Here is a 23,290-nt window from a genome sequence, read left to right on the forward strand (position 1 = left end):
TTTCATATGAGCCTGAATGTTGATTCTTGTTGTAGGTTAAATTGATGTTTGTTGATTCATTGAATGCTTGCTACTTATTGTATTAGTCCCTGTAGCTTATTGTTCTGCTATAAAGGCGCAGGTGAATTGAACAATCTATGTTTGTTAATTTGGTGAATGCATGCTGACTACCCATTGTCACTACCAGTCCTTGCAGCTTGTCGTTTGCAAACATTGAAATGCAAAATATACAGGTTAATTGAACACTCAAACAATAAGGGATTATTTCCTCCCCTTCACCTCAAACCTGTGGATAATGCCCTGAATGACATTTCTGGGAATAAAAAGGACCTTTCTCCTTCTACAGAGCGACTCTAGAGGACAGCAGCCAAGCACCATGGCTCCAACCAGAGGAATACAGTTTTGAGCCACTGTCCATCACTAAAACCAGGGAAACGTTTGGAGAATCCAGGTTATGACAATCAGGTCACCTTGGAACATCCTCAATGGACTCTGTCAGCTTCCTAAGCTTGCTGATACCTCCTCTCTGTGGGTACCAGCCAAAAGCAGGGTGCCACTGGTTTCTGATAGTTGGCCCTAGATGCCCCAAATTTGCAGATGTTCAAATTCCCAGCAAGCTAGCGAAAGTGTGAGGCTCTGTCATTCGCACCATCTTATAAACTTGCTAGGACTGTACTATGTTGTTGATTATTGGTGATCAAGTAAAATATCAGCCCACTGTTTTACCCTCATCCTGTGTTGTCTGAGTAGTATTCTGCCCACAAAGTAGAAGTGCGGGCATTCAGTGGGATGAGCCCTGGTCCATGCAGACTTTCTAAAGATAGCCAGGCCAGCGGACAAGAGCACCCACTGACCCTTGTCTCCACACTTAGCCTTTAATTATATAGGATAAACAAAATTAGGAGAATGTGCACATATTAAAAATGATAACCCATAAAGCCTCTCATTCACATGATCAGTTTTTGGTCAGAATTTTACATCACTATTTGTAATTGTAAGTCAAAACCAGGAGAGTAACAATCAGAGGAAAGTGTAATGGAAACCTGTGCGACACTTCTGCTTTTATCACCCACTCCTGGTTTTGGCTTACAAGTACTGATATAAAATACTGAGTGTGTGAACGTGGCCTAATGCTTATGACTACCACGCGCTAACTGGTAGTTATAAACATTATGCTTTTTTCTTTTTCAACAGGTGCACATTCTCTCAATTTTTGATATCCTATACAATTAATGGCTACGTTTTAACTACCGTATTTTCCTTTGGTGCTGGAGAGCCTTTTGGACCATTGTGTACCACAAAAGGTGCTTGCAGTCTGATTGTGACCTTTAACCCCTCTGTGACCTTTGACGTACTATCCCGTCGAGGTGACCTGGGCCTATCTGACCCTTGACGGGATAGTACGTCATAGCCGATCGGCCGCGCTCACGGGGGGAGCGCGGCCGATCGCGGCCGGGTGTCAGCTGCATATCGCAGCTGACATCCGGCACTATGTGCCAGGAGCGGTCACGGACCGCCCCCGGCACATTAACCCCCGGCACACCGCGATCAAACATGATCGCGATGTGCCGGCGATGCAGGGAAGCATCGCGCAGGGAGAGGGCTCCCTGCGGGCTTCCCTGAGCCCCCCGCAGCAATGCGATGTGATCGCGTTGCTGCGAGGGTCTTACCTCCCTCCCTGCCTGCTCCAGACCCGGATCCAAGATGGCCGCGGATCCGGGTCCTGCAGGGAGGGAGGTGGCTTCACAGAAGCCTGCTCAGAGCAGGCACTGTGAAGCAGCCTGCACTTCTCTCAGATCGGTGATCTGTCAGAGTGCTATGCAAACTGGCAGATCACCGATCTGTATTGTCCCCCCCTGGGGCAAAGTAAAAAAGTAAAAAAAAAAATTTCCAAATGTGTAAAAAAAAAAAAAAAAAAATATTCCAAAATAATGAAAAAAAAAAAAATATTATTCCCATAAATACATTTCTTTACCTAAATATAAAAAAAACAAAACAATAAAAGTACACATATTTAGTATCGCCGCGTCCGTAACGACCCGACCTATAAAACTGGCCCACTCGTTAACCCCTTCAGTAAACACCGTAAGAAAAAAAAAAAAAAAACGAGGCAAAAAACAACGCTTTATTATCATACCGCCGAACAAAAAGTGGAATAACACGCGATCAAAAAGACAGATATAAATAACCATGGTACCGCTGAAAGCGTCATCTTGTCCCGCAAATAACGAGCCACCATACAGCATCATCAGCAGAAAAATAAAAAAGTTATAGTCCTGAGAATAAAGCGATGCAAAAATAATTATTTTTTCCATAAAATAGTTTTTATCGTATAAAAGCGCCAAAACATAAAAAAAATAATATAAATGAGATATCGCTGTAATCGTACTGACCCGAAGAATAAAACTGCTTTATCAATTTTACCAAACGCGGAACGGTATAAACGCCTCCCCCAAAAGAAATTCATGAATAGCTGGTTTTTGGTCATTCTGCCTCACAAAAATCGGAATAAAAAGCGATCAAAAAATGTGACGTGCCCAAAAATGTTACCAATAAAAACGTCAACTCGTCCCGCAAAAAACAAGACCTCACATGACTCTGTGGAGCAAAATATGGAAAATTTATAGCTCTCAAAATGTGGTAACGCAAAAAATATTTTTTGCAATAAAAAGCGTCTTTCAGTGTGTGACGGCTGCCAATCATAAAAATCCGCTAAAAAACCCGCTATAAAAGTAAATCAAACCCCCCTTCATCACCCCCTTAGTTAGGGAAAAATAAAAAAAAAGTATTTATTTCCATTTTCCCATTAGGGCTAGGGTTAGGGCTAGGGTTGGGGCTAGGGTTAAGGCTACAGTTAGGGTTGGGGCTAAAGTTAGGGTTAGGGTTGGGGCTAAAGTTACAGTTAGGGTTTAGATTACATTTACGGTTGGGAATAGGGTTGGGATTAGGGTTAGGGGTGTGTCAGGGTTAGAGGTGTGGTTAGGGTTACTGTTGGGATTAGGGTTAGGGGTGTGCTTGGATTAGGGTTTCAGTTATAATTGGGGGGTTTCCACTGTTTCGGCACATCAGGGTCTCTCCAAACGCGACATGGCGTCCGATCTCAATTCCAGCCAATTCTGCGTTGAAAAAGTAAAACAGTGCTCCTTCCCTTCCGAGCTCTCCCGTGTGCCCAAACAGGGGTTTACCCCAACATATGGGGTATCAGCGTACTCAGGACAAATAGAACAACAACCTTTGGGGTCCAATTTCTCCTGTTACCCCTAGGAAAATACAAAACTGGGGGCTAAAAAATAATTTTTGTGGGAAAAAAAAGGATTTTTTATTTTCACGGCTCTGCGTTATAAACTGTAGTGAAACACTTGGGGGTTCAAAGTTCTTACAACACATCTAGATAAGTTCCTTGGGGGGTCTAGTTTCCAAAATGGGGTCACTTGTGCGGGGCTTCTACTGTTTAGGTACATTAGGGGCTCTGCAAACGCAATGTGACGCCTGCAGACCATTCCATCTAAGTCTGCATTCCAAATGGCGCTCCTTCCCTTCCGAGCCCTCCCATGCATCCAAACGGTGGTTCCCCCCACATATGGGGTATCAGCGCACTCAGGACAAATTGGACAACAACTTTTAGGGTCCAATTTCTCCTGTTACCCTCGGGAAAATACAAAACTGGGGGCTGAAAAATAATTTTTGTGGGAAAAAATTTTTGTTTTATTTTTACGGCTCTGCATTATAAACTTCTGTGAAGCCCTTGGTGGGTCAAAGCGCTCACCACACATCTAGATAAGTTCCTTAGGGGGTCTACTTTCCAACATGGTGTCACTTGTGGGGGGTTTCTACTGTTTAGGTACATTAGGGGCTCTGCAAACGCAATGTGACGCCTGCAGACCATTCCATCTAAGTCTGCATTCCAAATGGCGCTCCTTCACTTCCGAGCCCTTCCATGCGTCCAAACGGTGGTTTCCCCCCACATATGGGGTATCAGCGCACTCAGGACAAATTGGACAACAACTTTTGGGGTCCAATTTCTCCTGTTACCCTCGGGAAAATACAAAACTGGGGGCTGAAAAATAATTTTTGTGGGATAAAATTTTTGTTTTATTTTTACGGCTCTGCATTATAAACTTCTGTGAAGCCCTTGGTGGGTCAAAGCGCTCATCACACATCTAGATAAGTTCCTTAGGGGGTCTACTTTCCAACATGGTGTCACTTGTGGGGGGTTTCTACTGTTTAGGTACATTAGGGGCTCTGCAAACGCAATGTGACGCCTGCAGACCATTCCATCTAAGTCTGCATTCCAAATGGCGCTCCTTCCTTTCCGAGCCCTCCCATGCGCCCAAACAGTGGTTCTCCCCACATATGGTATATCATCGCATTCAGGACAACTTGGACAACAGATTTTGGGGTCCAACTTCTCCTGCTACCCTCGGGAAAATACAAAACTGGGGGCTAAAAAAATAATTTTTGTGGGAAAAAATTTTTGTTTTATTTTTACGGCTCTGCATTATTAACTTCTGTGAAGCCCTTGGTGGGTCAAAGCGCTCAAAACACATCTAGATAAGTTCCTTAGGGGGTCTACTTTCCAAAATGGTGTCACTTGTGGGGGGTTTCAATGTTTAGGCACATCAGTGGCTCTCCAAACGCAACATGGCGTCCCATCTCAATTCCTGTCAATTTTGCATTGAAAAGTCAAACGGTGCTACTTCCCTTCCGAGCTCTCCCATGCGCCCAAACAGTGGTTTATCGCCACATATGGGGTATCAGCGTACTCAGGACAAATTGTGCAACAACTGTTGGGGTCCAATTTCTTCTCTTACCCTTGGGAAAATAAAAAATTGGGGGCGAAAAATAATTTTTGTGAAAAAATATGATTTTTTATTTTTACGGTTCTGCATTATAAACTTCTGTGAAGTACTTGGTGGGTCAAAGTGCTCACCACACCTCTAGATAAGTTCCTTAGGGGGTCTACTTTCCAAAATGGTGTCACTTGTGGGGGGTTTCAATGTTTAGGCACATCAGGGGCTCCCCAAACGCAACATGGCGTCCCATCTCAATTCCAGTCAATTTTGCATTGAAAAGTCAAATGGCGCTCCTTCGCTTCCGAGCTCTGTCATGCGCCCAAACAGTGGTTTACCCCCACATATGGGGTATCGGCGTACTCAGGACAAATTGTACAACAAATTTTGGGGTCCATTTTCTCCTGTTACCCTTGGTAAAATAAAACAAATTGGAGCTGAAGTAAATTTTTTGTGAAAAAAAGTTAAATGTTCATTTTTATTTAAACATTCCAAAAATTCCTGTGAAGCACCAGAAGGGTTAATAAACTTCTTGAATATGGTTTTGAGCACCTTGAGGGGTGCAGTTTTTAGAATGGTGTCACACTTGGGTATTTTCTATCATATAGACCCCTCAAAATGACTTCAAATGAGATGTGGTCCCTAAAAAAAAATGGTGTTGTAAAAATGAGAAATTGCTGGTCAACTTTTAACCCTTATAACTCCCTAACAAAAAAAAATTTTGGTTCCAAAATTGTGCTGATGTAAAGTAGGCATGTGGGAAATGTTACTTATTAAGTATTTTGCATGACATATCTCTGTGATTTAAGGGCATAAAAATTCAAAGTTGGAAAATTGCAAAATTTTCAAAATTTTCGCCAAATTTCCATTTTTTCTGCAAATAAACGCAGGTAATATCAAAGAAATTTTACCACTATCATGAAGTACAATATGTCACGAGAAAACAATGTCAGAATCGCCAAGATCCGTTGAAGCGTTCCAGAGTTATAACCTCATAAAGGGACAGTGGTCAGAATTGTAAAAATTGGCCCGGTCATTAACGTGCAAACCACCCTTGGGGGTGAAGGGGTTAAAGGGTGGTCATGAATTTCAATGCAGTAGTTGAATTGAATCCATATATAAAGGAAGTCATTTTTATGTCCTATATAAATTGCGCCATGCTGCCATGCACACTGCACTGCCCTTAGTTACAGAAAATAGTCAAATACTAGACCCTGATTCTTTGTGTAAAATCTGATTAGCGGGTCACTTTCCAAATCTGCTCTGAGTATTTTCTAAAGAATTGTGCTTATACGCATTTCAACATTTTCTATCTAATCCCATTCAAGTAATTTAAGAGGTAGTTTAAGAGCATTTAAAAAGAGCATTTGAAATACTTCAAGCATGAGGACTTCTAGTATGATAACGGGTCATCATTGTTGCTGAAGGCTGGCCTATATTAAGTCTTTTCGGTTGCAATTTTTGAGAAATGTACAGTATAGTTTCATTAGGCAGTAGAACTATTGTGAGTGTACTCTGTTCCTAAATTCAAGATCAACTGTAAACTGTTCCTAAATGCAAGATAAACTAATAATTATCATTAAATTATGTGTAATGTTGCAGCATATAGATTTCAGTTTAAAATTACTTTTATTTATTTTTTTTTAGATAAGAATGTGCTTTTTAACATTTAGATATTTGGTAAATGTCTGTCCATTTCTTTCCGTGTTTGCTGGTTAAGATTCTACTAATTACAGAGTTAATCTCAATGATTGGATTTGGCAATTATGTTAATTGCTTACTGCAACATTTAGTGGCTGTTACATAGCAAGTATGTAAGATCTCTTTCTCATGTTCGCTAACTGCACATGAAAAGGTGTCAAAATTAGGTTGATCAATACTAGGAGCCATTTAAAAAAAATAGCATTTATTCTAAAATGACATTGAAACTTTATTATGTATATGTTAAGATGTGCTAACAAAACTAAGTGACATTTGGACATTTTTCTTGTTATAAGGTCACAGTTCAAGTGTGATGCAAAATCTACAGTTCCTCTAAGCCTTGAATGTTGATGTCATGGCTAAAAAGGAAAGTTTTAAAAATAAGATTTTATCAATATTTTTCTATAGACAGTTAATTAAAGTGGTTGCTAGGACAACTCTTTCTTGATCTGAATGTTTGGCGCCGATAAAATTAAAAAGTGTACAATCATCTCCCATGCCTGCGTCGTTCCAGCGGAGTCTACCCTAGGTTCTCATGTGGTTGTTATGAAACTTGAGTCTGGTGCCCAATCGGCGCTGGCATCACTGTCCCTGCCTTCTAATATATTGAACATCAAGAGAAAGTCAGCACTGCGACTGTTCTCTCTTTGGCTGAGGATATTTTATGATGATGTCTCTTTAAGAGACTGGGAGTTTGTGCTCTTAACACTAGTATAGTGCCCAGAATCTGCCAGACGTTCCCAGAACCTGGGAGGTTGGAGCATCAGGAGGAAGTGTGAGGGGTGGTGATTCAGCATCCCTGTCGGAGAAGAGGAGAATGAGAATCAGGCATGGACGCTGATACTACAGGTTTATTTGTCAACGCATTTAATAGTAAAATCGACATCCAATTTCACATGTGGTTTTCCAAAGGAAGGAGTCGGATTTGAATTTAAAACGCGTTGACAAATAAACCACCCTCAAGTAATTTGTTTTATGATCGGTTCTTGAATCAGCAGTGCACTTGAGGTCCACTGCCATTGGCTGTCTCTATTGTATGCAAATGTGTGGATGCCTACAGAGACAACTATGCTATGATAATGATTGTGTCACACACAACCCCTACAGGTGAGCGGTTTTTAAAAAACTCTTAACCCTAGTACCCAGTTGACATCCTATTGCACTTTGTATCTTTTTGCAGCTAAGTTTAATGTTAGCATTATATGGCCATTCTTACATAAATTTTCAAAGTAATTACACTAGCCACATCAAGTCTTTAAGATCTTTTTAATTATGTATACAGTTTGTATTATGAAATCTAGTGACAAATCTGCTTTAAATGAAAAATAAAAATTATAAGCATAATATATATTTTTCATAACTATTCTTTTCTTAAAGACGCATATCCTAACTCTGAATTGAGGTATGAATGGACCAATGTGACACACAAATCTGTGGTAGTGGCAGAAGATGGCTCTCGTCTAAATCAATACCATTTGATTGGTCAGACTGTTGGCACTGAAAATATCAGCACAAGCACAGGTAAGCACAATTCTGTATGTTTTATGCTATATGCAAAGTACATGGTTGCCATTCAGTCCAATATAAATGATGCAAGTATTATAAATTACACCAATCTTGAGCTTAAAGGAGAGCAAATATATTTAAGTGGAAATGAATTAAACTAAAATACAACAATCTGTATTTGCCAAAATGTACATTTTTGAGTAATTCGCTTCTGCACAGATTTAACAACATGGCAGCTAGCTAGCTGCCATTTTGTTAATCTGTAAAGGGCTATCAAAAGTAAAAAAAAAATACTTACACTCACCTTACCAATCTCCTCTCTGGCCCCATCTTTCTGCTAAATCCCCTGTCTGGTCACTGTATCTCCAGTGCTGAATCTCAAAGTTAGGCTCTGATGAGGCCAGAGATGTTTCCAGGCATGCATGCGCAAGGTCAAAGCCTTGACAGAGCCGGAAGTCCCAGCTAAGTTTTAAGACGCTCAAAGGATGGGAGGTAGGTCAGTGAAAAGTGGACATGAGCTAAGTATAAGAATTTTTTCTTTATTTTGTCTATCTTCTGCATTTTATGCTCTGGGGTCTGGAGAGACCTAAAAGCATAATTAGATACATTTATTTGGCAGAAAATAACTTTGCTTGAAGTCGAATTTCCTAGAAAAATCCTTGCAATTTGGTGAATTCAAATGTTGTCAGATCCAATCATCTCTAGTGGAGCTACTGTAAATTTTGCATTAGTGCGCAGGAGTGTTTCTCTTATAAATTCTTATAATTCTGCTTAAAAAATAAGAAGAAACAGTATGTAATTTGGAAACGTCTACAAATCTGCTGACAATGATTAATATACAGCAGAGAAAATGAAAAATGATTTTGTTATCTTGCACTATTACTGCGCAATTCTTAGCATGTCAGGAGGCATTTAGTACCAGAATTAGGTGGCATTGACAAATGACCACTTCATCGCCATGATCACAGTCACACTCATTCACTTAAGTCTCAGTGGTCTATGACGGCACATACTTGTTATTTTCCTTTTAATGATAAGACTTTATTGCATTCATGTCACTAAAAGAATAGTGTATGGTTTAGTGAATGGGAGCACGGTTATAGCATAGCATTGGCATCAAATGGATGAGGATTCCAGTACATTTAAAAGAATTGCATAAGGTTAGAACAATATTGTTTAAAAACAGTGGCATCCTTTTCCACAGGTTGTATAACTGCTCAGCTTTATTCGCTCCAGTGGAGCGGAGTTGAAATACCAAATAAAGCCATGGACATGAGTGGTGCTGTTTCTGGAAGAAAGCAGTCAGGTTTTTTTAATCTTAAAGAAGCCTTTTGTTTATGGTACTGCTGCATATTTGCCATGCAAAGTACACATTATATACATTAAGCAAGTGTTATAATTTTGCATGTTGCGTAATATACAGTATATAAAGATGTGTTCTGTCCTCACTGTTGGTTATGTCTGGTTCTATCTGATTTCTTTTGTAATTGACAGACCAAATACTGTGGCTTACCGTGTGCAAAAAAGAGACATGAGGAAGCTTATTAAAGCTCAATAGGATCTTTTACATTCTTAGTGACCAAGCTAATTTTGACCTTAATGATCAGCCAAAATTTTTGAAATTTGACCATTGTCCCTTCTGGTAATAACTCTGGAATGCTTCAAAGGATCCCAGTGATTCTGATTATGTTTTTTGTGACATAAAGCACTTCATGTTAGTGGTATATTTTGGTCGATATGAGTTGTGTATATTTATGAAAATATTAAAAATTTGATAAAAAATTAGAAAATTTTGCAATTTTCAAAGTTTAAATTTTTATGCCCCTAAATCAGATAGTTATACCACACAAAATAGTAAATAAATAACATTTAACACATGTCTACTTTACATCTACATAATTTTTTAAACATATTTTTTCGTAGGAAATTAGAAGGGTTCAAAGATGATCAGCAATTTCTAATTTTTCAAACAAAATTTACGAAACAATATTTTTAGGGACCACATCACATTTGAAATGACTTTGGGGGACCTATATGACAGAAAATACCCAAAATTGACACCATTCTGAAAATGACACCCCTCAAAGTCCTGAAAACCACATTCAAGAAGTTTATTAACCCTTAAGGTGCTTCACAGTAATTAATGAAATATGGAAGAAAAAATTGATATTTTACAAAAATTTTACTGTAACCCTAATTTTTCTACTTTCACAAGGGAATAGGAGAAAATGAACCCCAAAATTTGTTGTGCAATTTCTCTGGAGTACGCTAATACCCCATATGTGGGGGAAAACTACTATTTGGGGGCACAACAGGGCTCTGAAGGAAGCAGCAACGTTTGACTTTTTGAATATAAAAATGTCTATACTCAAGAGAGGAAGCCATGCCACTTTTTGAGAATCTCTGATGTGCCTAAACAGTGGAAACCCCCCACAAGTGACCTCATTTTGGTAAATAGACCCCTCAAGGATTTATCCAGGAGTATAGTAAGATTTTTAACCCAAGGGTACTACACAGAATTTAATACCATTAGATCTTTATATTAAATATGTCATCATTAGTGTTGAGCACAAGTGCTCAGTGCTTAAGTTTGCATTGGTCGCTCGGGCATGCACCTAGTGTTGCCGATGCTCCAGTGACATGCTCGAGTCCTGCTCCACATGTTTTGCAGCTGCTAGACACTCGGTGCATACCTGAGCACCCATATGCAAACTCGAGTAGCGAGTGCTTGCATTCAACACTAGTCATCATATTGTCAGCATTTCTTTTTTTAACTTTTGAAAAAATACTAACCCCAACTGTGAGCCCAACGCTAACCCTAAGCCCAACCCTAACCATAAGCCTAACCATAAACTCAACCCTATTCATTGAATAACAGCGATCACGTGACCAAGAATCAGAAAAAATGGCCCTGATTGTTTTCTCCAGTGTCTCAGCTAACCCTGGTAGCTGAAACCCTAGAGATTTGTGGACTCTGGGGGCACTATAGGGTTATTTGCGATCACCATTTTAAAATGTCAATGAGGGAATAAGGCCTCTGTTATAATATGAGATGAATGATCACATTAGAACATGGCTTTTTGATTAATTCAATACAAAGAATGAGCACCCTGTGCAAAAATATAGGTAGTTACATGCCTTGACATGTGTTCAGTGAGGTTATTATGAATGCACTTGGGTACGCAAATAATGTCCCAGTTGGGATATACTAAAGTTCATCCATGGTAGCACATGAAGGCCACATAGATTGTTACAGTAGAATGAGCAGCATGCAGCCTGGAGTTGTCATGTTAAAAACAGCTCCTGGTATCCTTTTGCATTCCAATTACAACATTGTCAATGTGGTCTCCAGACCAATCTCTGACTATCATTGCATTCAAGACAAAATCAAGACTCATGTCTGAGGAGGATAAACCTCCGTTCCAGCACTCATTACCATGTTGCTCTGCACAATGAAAGTGGTGGCGTGAGGTTAATGGACCACCTATCCCTGAATGCTTGGCTCATACTCCCAATGTCATGCAAATGCTATCTTATGGTTTGTCTAGATACTGTTGGACACCTTATGCTTTGTATGTGACATCTAATTTCACTTGCAGTACAGAATGGATCACTGCGCACCATTCTGGGGATCTGATAAGACCAATTAGACAACTTGATGAAGAGACCATGCTGGAACATAATGCAGGTCCTACTTTTGGTATCATGGTGTAGAGTCGCATAATGTATTACAGTCAGACCTCTATAATATTCATTCCAGGTACACTGCGAGCTCGGAGTTACATTAATTTGGTCATGAAACCAGTGGTACCGCCATTTGTCCATAGTGCCTCAGGAACCAATTCTCTAGACAACAATGCCAGGCTGTCATCCTACTCTGAGCCGTTTGCATGGCTTACAATACTACCATGGCCTGCACAAGACTTGTGCCCCATTGAGCACAACTGGGATGTAATTTGTCGACAATTGCAAAGGAAACTGCTAGCAGCAGATCATGAAGATTTACATGCCAAAAAAAATTCAGTGTGGCAGAAAATTCCTCAGACAACTATTAACAGCATGCTGGGGCATGTAAGAGTATGCAATCTTGGTACATGGAGTTGATGCTCAACACTAAATGAATGTAGATATTTTGAAAAAAAACTATTAATTTAATCAATTGCTAAACATTAATCTGTCCATCAATCTCATGATTTTCATAATTCCACAATTTCCTTCTTGGTGTTGCAATGTTGTATAGCATATAGCATATACAGTGTGGAAAAAAGTATTTAGTCAGCAACCAATTGTGCAAGTTCTCCTACTTATAAAAGATGAGAGAGGCCTGTGAAACTATGAGAGTCAAAATTGAGAAAACAAATCCAGAAAATCACCTTGTCTGACTTGGCAAAATTTATTTTGCATATTATGGTGGAAAATAAGTAATTTGGTCACCTGAAAACATGAAAGATTTCTGTCTCTCATAGACCTGTAACTTCTTCTTTAAGAGACTCCTCTGTCCGCCACTCATTACCTGTAGTAATGGCACCTGTTTGAACTTGTTATCAGTATAAAACACACCACAACCTCAAACAGTCACACTCCAAACACCACTGTCGAAGGACACCAGAAACAAAATTGTAGCCCTGCACCAGGCTGGGAAGACTGAATCTGCAATAGGCAAGCGGCTTGGTGTGATGAAATCAACTGTGGGAGCAATAATAAGAAAATAGAAGGCATACAAGACAACTGATAATCTCCCTCGATCTGGGGCTCCACCCCGTGGGGTCAAAATGATCACAAGAACGGTGAGCAAAAATCCCAGAACCACATGGAGGGACCTAGTGAATGACCTGCATAAAGCTGGGACCACGTAACAAAGGCTACCATCAGTAACACACTATGTCGCTAGGGACTGAGATCCTGCAGTGCCAGACGTGTCCTCCTGCTTAAGCCAGTACATGTCGTGTCCGTCTGAAAATTGCTAGAGAGCATTTGGATTATCCAGAAGAGTATTAGGAGAATGTCATATGGCCTGATCAAACCAAAGTAGAACTGTTTGGTAGAAACAAAACTCTTTGTATTTGGAGGAGACAGAATACTGAGTTGCATCCAAAGAACACCATACCTACTGACAAGCACAATCAGGGGGGTGGCAACAGCATGCTTTTGGGCTGTTTCTCTGCAAAGGGACCAGGACGACTGATCCGTGTACATGAAAGAATGAATGGATCCATGTATCGTTAGATTTTGAGTGTAAACCTCCTTCCATCAGAAAGGGCATTGAAAATGAAATGTGGATGGGTCTTTCAGCATGATAATGATCCCAATCACACTGCCAGGACAATGAAGGAGTGGCTTCGTAAGAACAATTTGAAGGTCCTGAAGTGGCCTAGCCAGTCTCCAGATCTCAACCCGATAGAAAACCTTTGGAGGGAGTTGAAAGTCCATGTTGCCCAGCAACAGACCCCAAACATCACTGCTCTAGAGGAGATCTGCATGGAGGAATGGGCCAATTTACCACCAAGAGTGTGTGCCAACCTTGTGAAGACTTACAGACCTCTGTCATTGCCAACAAGGGATATATAACAAAATACTGAGATTAACTTTTGTTGATGACCTAGTACTTATTTTCCACCATAATTTGAAAAATAAATCTTGCCAAATCAGACAATGTGGTTTTCTGGATTTGTTTTCTCAATTTTAGACTCATAGTTGTGGTCTACCTATGATGTCATTTACAAGCCTCTCTCATTTTTTTTTTTAATTGGGAGAACTTGCACAATTTGTGGCTGACTAAATACTTTTTTCCCTATTGTACAGTATATAAATATTAGTGGACACTCAAAGTTATTCCCAAAAAACGATTGGATGTAACAATTAAGGAATAAGCAGGCACCCCAGAGCTACTGTCAATGCACGCCATCCCTTGTGAAATCTCATGTCTCAGTGTTAATAGTTCTGATACTGCCGCTATTAAACTGATAAATACTGAACACAGAATCCCAGCATGAAGTTTTGCTTCTATTGCCGGTCTTAATCTTGTACACAGACTCCATCTCTCTATCTCAAGCTTGTTAATGGTCCTTCTTTGTTGATCTGTATCGAAAATACAGTTTCAGTCCTCTGTGTTATTGAGGACAGACACATTTGTAATAGTCAGCAGGCCACACAGAGTGAAGGGAAGCATCAAATAAAGATAAATGAGATAATGAAAGACTATTTCTGGCTGGACTATTATCTATCCCATGGTAAGTATGGTATATAAAAGGAAATTACGTAGGAAATCCTTTTTCTTTACCAGTATGCATTAGAAAAGACAGTAAATACTATATAGTTCTTGTGCAGTGAGGTTTTAGGAAGTAACAACTTTATTTTATGACTTCATGAAACAAATTGTATAGCTATACACGGAGCAAAATAAATCTAAACATTTTGGAATTCTATTTCTCTTCTCTAGATTTTGATCCATGTACAGTGTTGCATGAATCGCACCGATCTGTGATAACCACATGACTCAGTGCTATGTGGTCTTACAGAATAGGAAGCATCTAAAATATGACTCACAATATTTGGAGCAACATCACGGAAACCTTTCATAATATAGCATGATACATTGTCAGGGTAACTGAGCTCCCCCTTATAGGTTCCTTGTATATTTGTCATCCGTGTGCATTAGAATAACATTGCCATATCTTCTTCTATCAGTAACTGCTCCCCAAAAATCAACTATAATGTATAAGTCATTAAGGGGATTAATGAGGACAAGATGCACTGTGCATTCAATGTGATTGAGATGCCATATGGCATTTTAGGATTTGAGGTTTACTTTTCACAAAATTAACTAAAGATTATGTTGGTGACAGGAATCCATGATTGAGTGTCGTCTGATAGCAAATTGCCAAGACATCAATACAGCTCTACTCCTAACACCTTAATTGAAAATTTTCCTTCCGCCCATAAATCTGCAAGGAGCTTTTCTTATTTTATATCAATGGGTTTTTGTGAATGTCCCAAACATTGATCTGTACTTTGTTTAAATTTTGCTCAATCTGCCCCCAAAAAATCTGCAAAATTATGTCACTTGCAGAGTTCAGTAAAAAGATTTGCAGTACACTGGTCCAGAAACTCTATAAACTTCATCCTACTTATGGACATCCTCAGATCCACTTCTGATTAGTGGGCTAAGTGCAACATAATCTATGATGTCACACTGGTCTGTATAATCAAAAAAGGTACTAGGGATGCAGGCTGGAAAGAGGTTCACAAGGCCTAGCAGCCATGAACTATTGACGTGGCTACTGTACTAGGGTCCTGTGAATCTTTTTGTTCAACTCTTGTCACTTGTAAATGTGGACTCATCCTTTGTTAAGATATTGTATGCTCTGATGTGAAAGTTGTGTCTATATACAGTAGCATTGGGATTTTCCTGCTAGCAGATGTTACATTCTAGGACAGAATAATAGTTTATCTTGAGCTGTCTGGGAATATACAGTATAGTAAATACAGGTAAATCATATCTAAAACATAAACTCCTCAATATTCTAATTGTATTACCAAGAAAGAAATGTTATAGTATTATGGAAATCATAGGATTGATAGATATGTTTCTGATATGCAAATGACAATATGGAAACAATATTTTCATGCACTTACATGCCGATGCGTGCTATCAATTGTGGTATTAATGGTTGCCTGAGGAATGTCCCGCCATCATGAATCTACTTGGGCAGTAAATCATCAAGATCCTCTGCTGGTTGCTCCCTTTGTAATTGCCGATCAATGACACAATTGCACAAGCTACTTGCAGACTGGCATTGCTGAAAAACAGCTTTGGGGACACTTTGGAGAAATAGATATGAGACTGTTTAAATCGTCAAATCAATATACTGAGCTGTTAGTATACCATGAAAGAAGACAATAGGTTTTTGTTATCATACACTATGCCACCCGACACCATAATCATGGGAGAGGGTGTAAGGGGGTGTAAGAAATGTGAATATTGCACTTTGTCTCCAACTCCTTTCAGTGTATTTAAATGTTTGCATCATTCATATGGACTGTATACATTTGAAAATACGTATATACGCGATGGTACTGATACACTTTTAAGTGTATTACAGTTGGGGTATACAGGCATTGCTACACTTGCAGTGTATTACCTTTGGAGTACAATGTATATTTATAAGCATTATTTCTGCTCATTTGCTAAACTGTATTTTGTATATTTATTATAGTGGTATAGGGAAAGTGCAGTGTCCCGGGATGGCCACTAGATTGGGGCATTGCATGATTAGCCTTATAGCTTCAAAGTAGTTAAGATAGTGAATAGTTAATTGTAGGAGGGGCACGGTGGGATAAGATAGTGAGGTCTTCCCGGTTTTGGTTAGTTGGGGCTGAGTACCCGTGTAGCTCACAGGGCTGGCAAGCCCAGGGCAACAAATTGTAAGAAGAGTGGGCCCAGCAGTTAGCATCCAGTGAGCCAGAGCACAGAAGAGAGTACAGCAGCAGCAGTGCTAGCGATGCGGTATCAGTGGGACTGCAGTTGAGGAAGAAGGCTAAGCAGAACGGGAGCAAGTTATCCAACATGTGGCAGATTTTTGCGTGGGCCACTATTCTAAGGACAGGGGCAAAATGGCAGAGAATACCCCCACGAGAAGCAAAAATTCTGGACATTGAGGGCACTGAGGGACCGGAGGATACGATCCGTCCTAGGGACAGGCTTAGCGGCAGAGAGAAGAGGCAAGGGAAAGCATTACCAATTGTTGAGATTGATTGTGCCCTGGATGATGCTATGTTGAGTAAAGAAGTTGAAGTTAAAGTGAAGCCAGACTGTGACTCTTTAATTGCAGAAGGGAGGGAGCATCATTTGACTTTTGGAACACAAAATTGGCTGGAATCAATGGTGGCGCCATGTCGCGTTTGGAGACCCCCTGATGTACCTAAACAGTGGAAACCTCCCAATTCTAATTCCAGCCCTAATCCCAACACACCCTTAACCCTAATCCCAACCATAACCATAACTCTAACCACAAGCCTATCCCTAATCCCAACCCTAATCCCAATACACCCCTAACCCTAATCCCAACCCTAACATAACCTTAATCCCAAACTTAACCCTAATCCCAAACCTAACCCGAATCCCAAACCTAACCCTAATCCCAACCCTAACCCTAATCTCAACCCTAACCCTAATCCAAACCTAACCCTAATCGCAAACCTAACCCTAATCCCAACCCTAACCCTAATCTCAACTCTAACCTTAATCCCAACTCTAACCCTAGCTTTAGCCCCAACCCTAACCCTAACTTTAACCCAACTCACTTTAGCCCAACTGTAACCCTAATTGGAAAATGGAAATCAATACATTTTCTTTATTTTATTATTTTTTCTTAACTAAGGGGGTGATAAAGAGGGGTTTATGTCATGATCTCTGCAGGCAGAGATCATAGCAAGCCTATAGAGGGACAAGCTCTCGGAAGATGGAACTATACTGACCATGAACTAAGCCTGCCGCGCAACTAGAAATAGCCAGGTAGCATTTCCTATTTATCGCTAGATGCCCAGCTCTGGCCTAAGACCTAAATAGCTAGCAGAGGGAAATATAAGACCTGGCTCACCTCTAGAGAAATATTCCAAAGAAGACAGTAGCCCCCCACATATAATGACGGTGAGTTCAGATGAAACAACAAACGCAGCAGGAAAATAGTCTTAGCAAATTTGAGGTCCGCTTACTAGATAGCAGAAGACAGATAGTATACTTTCATGGTCAGCAGAAAAACACTAACAAAACACCATCCAGAGATTACCTTAAACTCTGGCATTAACTCATAACGCCAGAGTAGCAATCCCTGATCAACGAGAGCTTTCCAGACACAGTAACAAAACTTCAGCTGTGAACTGGAACAAATAGGCAAAACAAAACATGGACAAAAGTCCAACTTATCTAGTAGTAGTCTAGAAGCAGGAACAAGCACTGAGAGGCATCAGATAACATTGTTGACCGGCAAGAAACCACCAGAGAAATGAGCTTAAATAGCGACACCCACTACTGATGGAACCAGGTGAAACAGGAAAGAGGATGACAAGTCCAATTCCACAAGCGGCCACCGGGGGAGCCCAGAATCCAAATTCACAACAGTACCCCCCCCTCAAGGAGGGGGCACCGAACCCTCACCAGACCCACCAGGGCGACCAGGATGAGCCCTATGGAAGGCACGAACAAGATCAGAAGCATGAACATCAGATGCATTGACCCAAGAATTATCCTCCTGGCCGTAACCCTTCCAGTTGACCAGATACTGGAGTCTCCGTCTGGAAACACGAGAGTCCAAAATTTTCTCCACAACGTACTCCAACTCACCCTCAACCAACACCGGAGCAGGAGGCTCAACTGAAGGTACCACAGGTACCTCATACCTGCGCAATAACGACCGATGAAAAACGTTATGAATGGAAAAGGACGCAGGGAGGTCCAAACGGAAAGAAACAGGATTAAGAATCTCCAATATTCTATAAGGGCCGATGAACCGAGGTTTAAACTTAGGAGAAGAGACCCTCATAGGGACAAAACGAGAAGACAACCACACCAAATCTCCAACACAAAGCCGAGAACCAACACGACGATGACGGTTGGCAAAACGCTGAGTCTTCTCCTGGGACAACTTCAAATTGTCCATAACCTGCCCCCAGATGTGATGCAATCTCTCCACCACCGCATCCACTCCAGGACAATCCGAGGATTCCACCTGACCGGAGGAAAATCGAGGGTGAAACCCCGAATTACAGAAAAACGGGGACACCAAGGTGGAAGAGCTGGCCCGATTATTGAGGGCGAACTCTGCCAATGGCAAAAAAGCAACCCAATCATCCTGGTCAGCAGAGACAAAACACCTCAGATATGTCTCCAGGGTCTGATTAGTCCGCTCGGTCTGGCCATTAGTCTGAGGGTGAAAAGCAGATGAAAAAGACAAATCTATGCCCATCCTAGCACAGAATGCCCGCCAAAATCTAGACACAAATTGGGTACCTCTGTCAGAAACAATATTCTCAGGGATACCGTGCAATCGGACAACATTCTGAAAAAACAGAGGAACCAACTCAGAAGAAGAAGGCAACTTGGGCAGAGGAACCAAATGGACCATTTTAGAGAAACGGTCACAGACCACCCAGATGACAGACATCTTCTGGGAAACAGGCAGATCTGAAATAAAATCCATCGAGATGTGTGTCCAAGGCCTCTTAGGAATAGGCAAGGGCAACAGCAGTCCGCTAGCCCGAGAACTACAAGACTTGGCCCGAGCACAAACGTCACATGACTGCACAAAGACTCGCACATCTCGTGACAGGGAAGGCCACCAGAAGGATCTTGCCACCAAATCCCTGGTACCAAAAATTCCGGGATGACCTGCCAATGCAGAAGAATGTACCTCAGAGATGACTCTGCTGGTCCAATCATCCGGAACAAACAGTCTATCAGGCGGACAACGATCCGGTCTATCCGCCTGAAACTCTTGCAAGGACCGCCGCAGATCAGGAGAAACGGCCGACAAAATTACTCCCTCCCTAAGGATACCTGTGGGTTCAGAATTACCAGGAGAGTCCGGGTCAAAACTCCTAGAAAGGGCATCTGCCTTAACATTCTTAGAACCCGGTAGGTATGACACCACAAAATTAAAGCGAGAAAAAAATAAAGACCAGCGCGCCTGTCTAGGATTCAGGCGTCTGGCAGTCTCAAGATAAATCAAATTTTTGTGGTCAGTCAATACCACCACCTGATGCCTAGCCCCCTCGAGCCAATGGCGCCACTCCTCAAACGCCCACTTCATGGCCAAAAGCTCCCGATTCCCAACATCATAATTCCGCTCTGCGGGCGAAAATTTGCGAGAAAAGAAGGCACAAGGCCTAATGACGGAGCAGTCGGAACCTTTCTGCGACAACACTGCCCCAGCTCCGATCTCCGAAGCGTCAACCTCAACCTGAAAAGGCAGATTCACATCAGGCTGACGCAACACAGGGGCAGAGGCAAAACGGCGCTTAAGCTCCTGAAAGGCCTCTACAGCATGAGGGGACCAATTAGCAACATCAGCGCCTTGTCTGGTCAAATCAGTCAGTGGTTTAACGACATCCGAAAAACCAGCAATAAATCGGCGGTAAAAGTTGGCAAAGCCCAAAAATCTCTGAAGACCCTTAAGAGAGGAGGGCTGAGTCCAGTCACAAATAGCTTGCACCTTGACGGGATCCATCTCAATGGAAGAGGGAGAAAAAATATACCCCAAAAAGGAAATTTTCTGGACCCCAAAAACGCACTTAGACCCCTTCACACATAAAGAATTAGACCGCAGAACCTGAAAAACTCTCCTAACCTGCTGGACATGAGAGTCCCAGTCATCAGAAAAAATCAGAATATCATCCAGATATATTATCATAAATTTATCCAGAAAATCGCGGAAAATATCATGCATAAAAGACTGGAAAACTGAAGGGGCATTAGAAAGACCGAAAGGCATGACCAAATACTCAAAGTGGCCCTCGGGCGTATTAAATGCGGTCTTCCACTCATCCCCCTGCCTGATCCGCACCAAATTATACGCCCCACGAAGATCAATTTTAGAGAACCACTTAGCACCCTCTATACGAGCAAACAAATCAGTAAGCAATGGCAATGGGTATTGATACTTAACAGTGATCTTATTCAGAAGCCGATAATCAATACATGGTCTCAAAGAGCCGTCTTTTTTTGAGACAAAGAAAAACCCAGCTCCCAAGGGAGAAGAAGATGGACGAATATGTCCCTTTTCCAAAGACTCCTTTATATATTCCCGCATAGCAGCATGTTCCGGCACAGACAGATTAAACAAACGACCCTTGGGATATTTACAACCCGGTATCAAATCTATGGCACAATCGCACTCACGGTGCGGAGGTAACGACCCAAGCTTGGGTTCGTCAAAGACATCTTGATAATCAGAGAGGAACTCAGGGACTTCAGAGGGAATGGACGACGAAATAGAAACCAAAGGTAAGTCCCCATGAATACCCTTACATCCCCAGCTCAACACAGACATTGCTCTCCAGTCCAAGACTGGGTTGTGAGACTGCAACCATGGCAATCCCAGTACCAAATCGTCATGTAAATTATTCAGCACCAGGAAACGAACAATCTCCTGGTGATCCGGATTGATACGCATGGTTACTTGTGTCCAGTATTGTGGTTTATTATTAGCCAATGGGGTGGAGTCAATCCCCTTCAGAGGAATAAGAGTCTCCAAAGGCTCTAAATCAAAACCACAACGATTGGCAAAGGACCAATCCATAAGACTCAGAGCGGCGCCAGAGTCAACATAGGCGTCCGTGGCAATGGATGACAAAGAGCAAATCAGGGTTACAGACAAAATAAACTTAGACTGAATGGTGCCAATGGAAACAGACTTATCAAGCTTCTTTGTACGCCTAGAGCATGCTGATATAACATGAGTAGAATCCCCACAATAGAAACACAATCCATTCTTCCGTCTAAAATTCTGTCGCTCGCTCCTGGACAGAATTCTATCACACTGCATACTTTCTGGCGTCTTTTCCATAGACACCGCCAGATGGTGCACCGGTTTGCGCTCCCGCAGGCGCCTATCAATCTGAATAGCCATTGTCATGGACTCATTCAGACCTGCAGGCACAGGGAACCCCACCATAACATCCTTAACGGCATCAGAGAGACCTTCTCTGAAAGTTGCCGCCAAGGCGCACTCATTCCACTGAGTAAGCACAGACCATTTACGGAATTTTTGGCAGAAAACTTCAGCTTCGTCTTGCCCCTGAGATAGTGCCATCAAAGTTTTTTCTGCCTGAAGTTCCAAATGAGGTTCCTCATAAAGCAAGCCCAAGGCCAGAAAAAACGCATCCACATCGCGTAACGCAGGATCCCCTGCTAGCAATGAGAAGGCCCAATCTTGAGGGTCACCCCTGAGCAAGGAAATCACAATCCTAACCTGCTGAGCAGGGTCTCCAGCTGAACGAGACTTCAGGGACAAATAAAGCTTACAATTATTTCGGAAATTCTGGAAGCTAGCTCTATTCCCTGTGAAGAACTCCGGCAAAGGAATTCTCGGCTCAGATACCGGAGCATGTACCACAAAATCTTGTAAATTTTGTACTTTCGTGATGAGATTATTCAAACCCGCAGTTACACTCTGGAGATCCATTATTGTCAGGTGCACACAGAGCCATACAGAGATTAGGAGGAGAGAGAGAAAAAAGACTGCAGCAAGGCAGACTGGAGGAAAAAAAAAAAAAAAAAAAATTCCAGCAGACTTCTTATAACTCTCCTTTCTCAACCTGGGTCTTTAACACTTTAAGGGCCGGTCAAACTGTCATGATCTCTGCAGGCAGAGATCATAGCAAGCCTATAGAGGGACAAGCTCTCGGAAGATGGAACTATACTGACCATGAACTAAGCCTGCCGCGCAACTAGAAATAGCCAGGTAGCATTTCCTATTTATCGCTAGATGCCCAGCTCTGGCCTAAGACCTAAATAGCTAGCAGAGGGAAATATAAGACCTGGCTCACCTCTAGAGAAATATTCCAAAGAAGACAGTAGCCCCCCACATATAATGACGGTGAGTTCAGATGAAACAACAAACGCAGCAGGAAAATAGTCTTAGCAAATTTGAGGTCCGCTTACTAGATAGCAGAAGACAGATAGTATACTTTCATGGTCAGCAGAAAAACACTAACAAAACACCATCCAGAGATTACCTTAAACTCTGGCATTAACTCATAACGCCAGAGTAGCAATCCCTGATCAACGAGAGCTTTCCAGACACAGTAACAAAACTTCAGCTGTGAACTGGAACAAATAGGCAAAACAAAACATGGACAAAAGTCCAACTTATCTAGTAGTAGTCTAGAAGCAGGAACAAGCACTGAGAGGCATCAGATAACATTGTTGACCGGCAAGAAACCACCAGAGAAATGAGCTTAAATAGCGACACCCACTACTGATGGAACCAGGTGAAACAGGAAAGAGGATGACAAGTCCAATTCCACAAGCGGCCACCGGGGGAGCCCAGAATCCAAATTCACAACAGGTTTACTTACTTTTTTTATCACTGTGATAGGGTCTATCACAGTGACAAAAATGAACCAATAGGAAAAATCTTTCTATTGCCGGGTGCCAGCCTGCAGATCTCGGCAGGCGCGTTGCGCATGCACCCATTATTTTCTTCCCAGAAAAAGATGGCAGCACCCATGAGGCAAAGCAGGAGCCGAGGAGTACCAGGATCCTGGGGGATCGGGGACCCTATTTTTCTGTCCTT

General features: G+C 41.6%; 2 protein-coding genes across 2 annotated transcripts in view; one reads left to right on the forward strand and one right to left on the reverse strand.

Annotated features, from left to right (window-relative positions):
- GABRB3 (gamma-aminobutyric acid type A receptor subunit beta3) overlaps positions 1 to 23,290 on the reverse strand; it is an 820,257-nt gene that overhangs the window by 791,708 nt on the left and 5,259 nt on the right. The window lies entirely within an intron of this gene.
- Positions 1 to 23,290, forward strand: part of GABRA5 (gamma-aminobutyric acid type A receptor subunit alpha5) — a 413,237-nt gene that overhangs the window by 275,242 nt on the left and 114,705 nt on the right. The window contains exon 7 of the mRNA XM_077296876.1: positions 7,869 to 8,012. Coding sequence (XP_077152991.1) covers positions 7,869 to 8,012 — 144 coding nt within the window. The remainder of the gene's footprint in view (positions 1 to 7,868; positions 8,013 to 23,290) is intronic.

This window comes from Ranitomeya variabilis, chromosome 3 (genome assembly GCF_051348905.1).
Source record: "Ranitomeya variabilis isolate aRanVar5 chromosome 3, aRanVar5.hap1, whole genome shotgun sequence".
Taxonomy (NCBI): Eukaryota; Metazoa; Chordata; class Amphibia; order Anura; family Dendrobatidae; genus Ranitomeya; species Ranitomeya variabilis.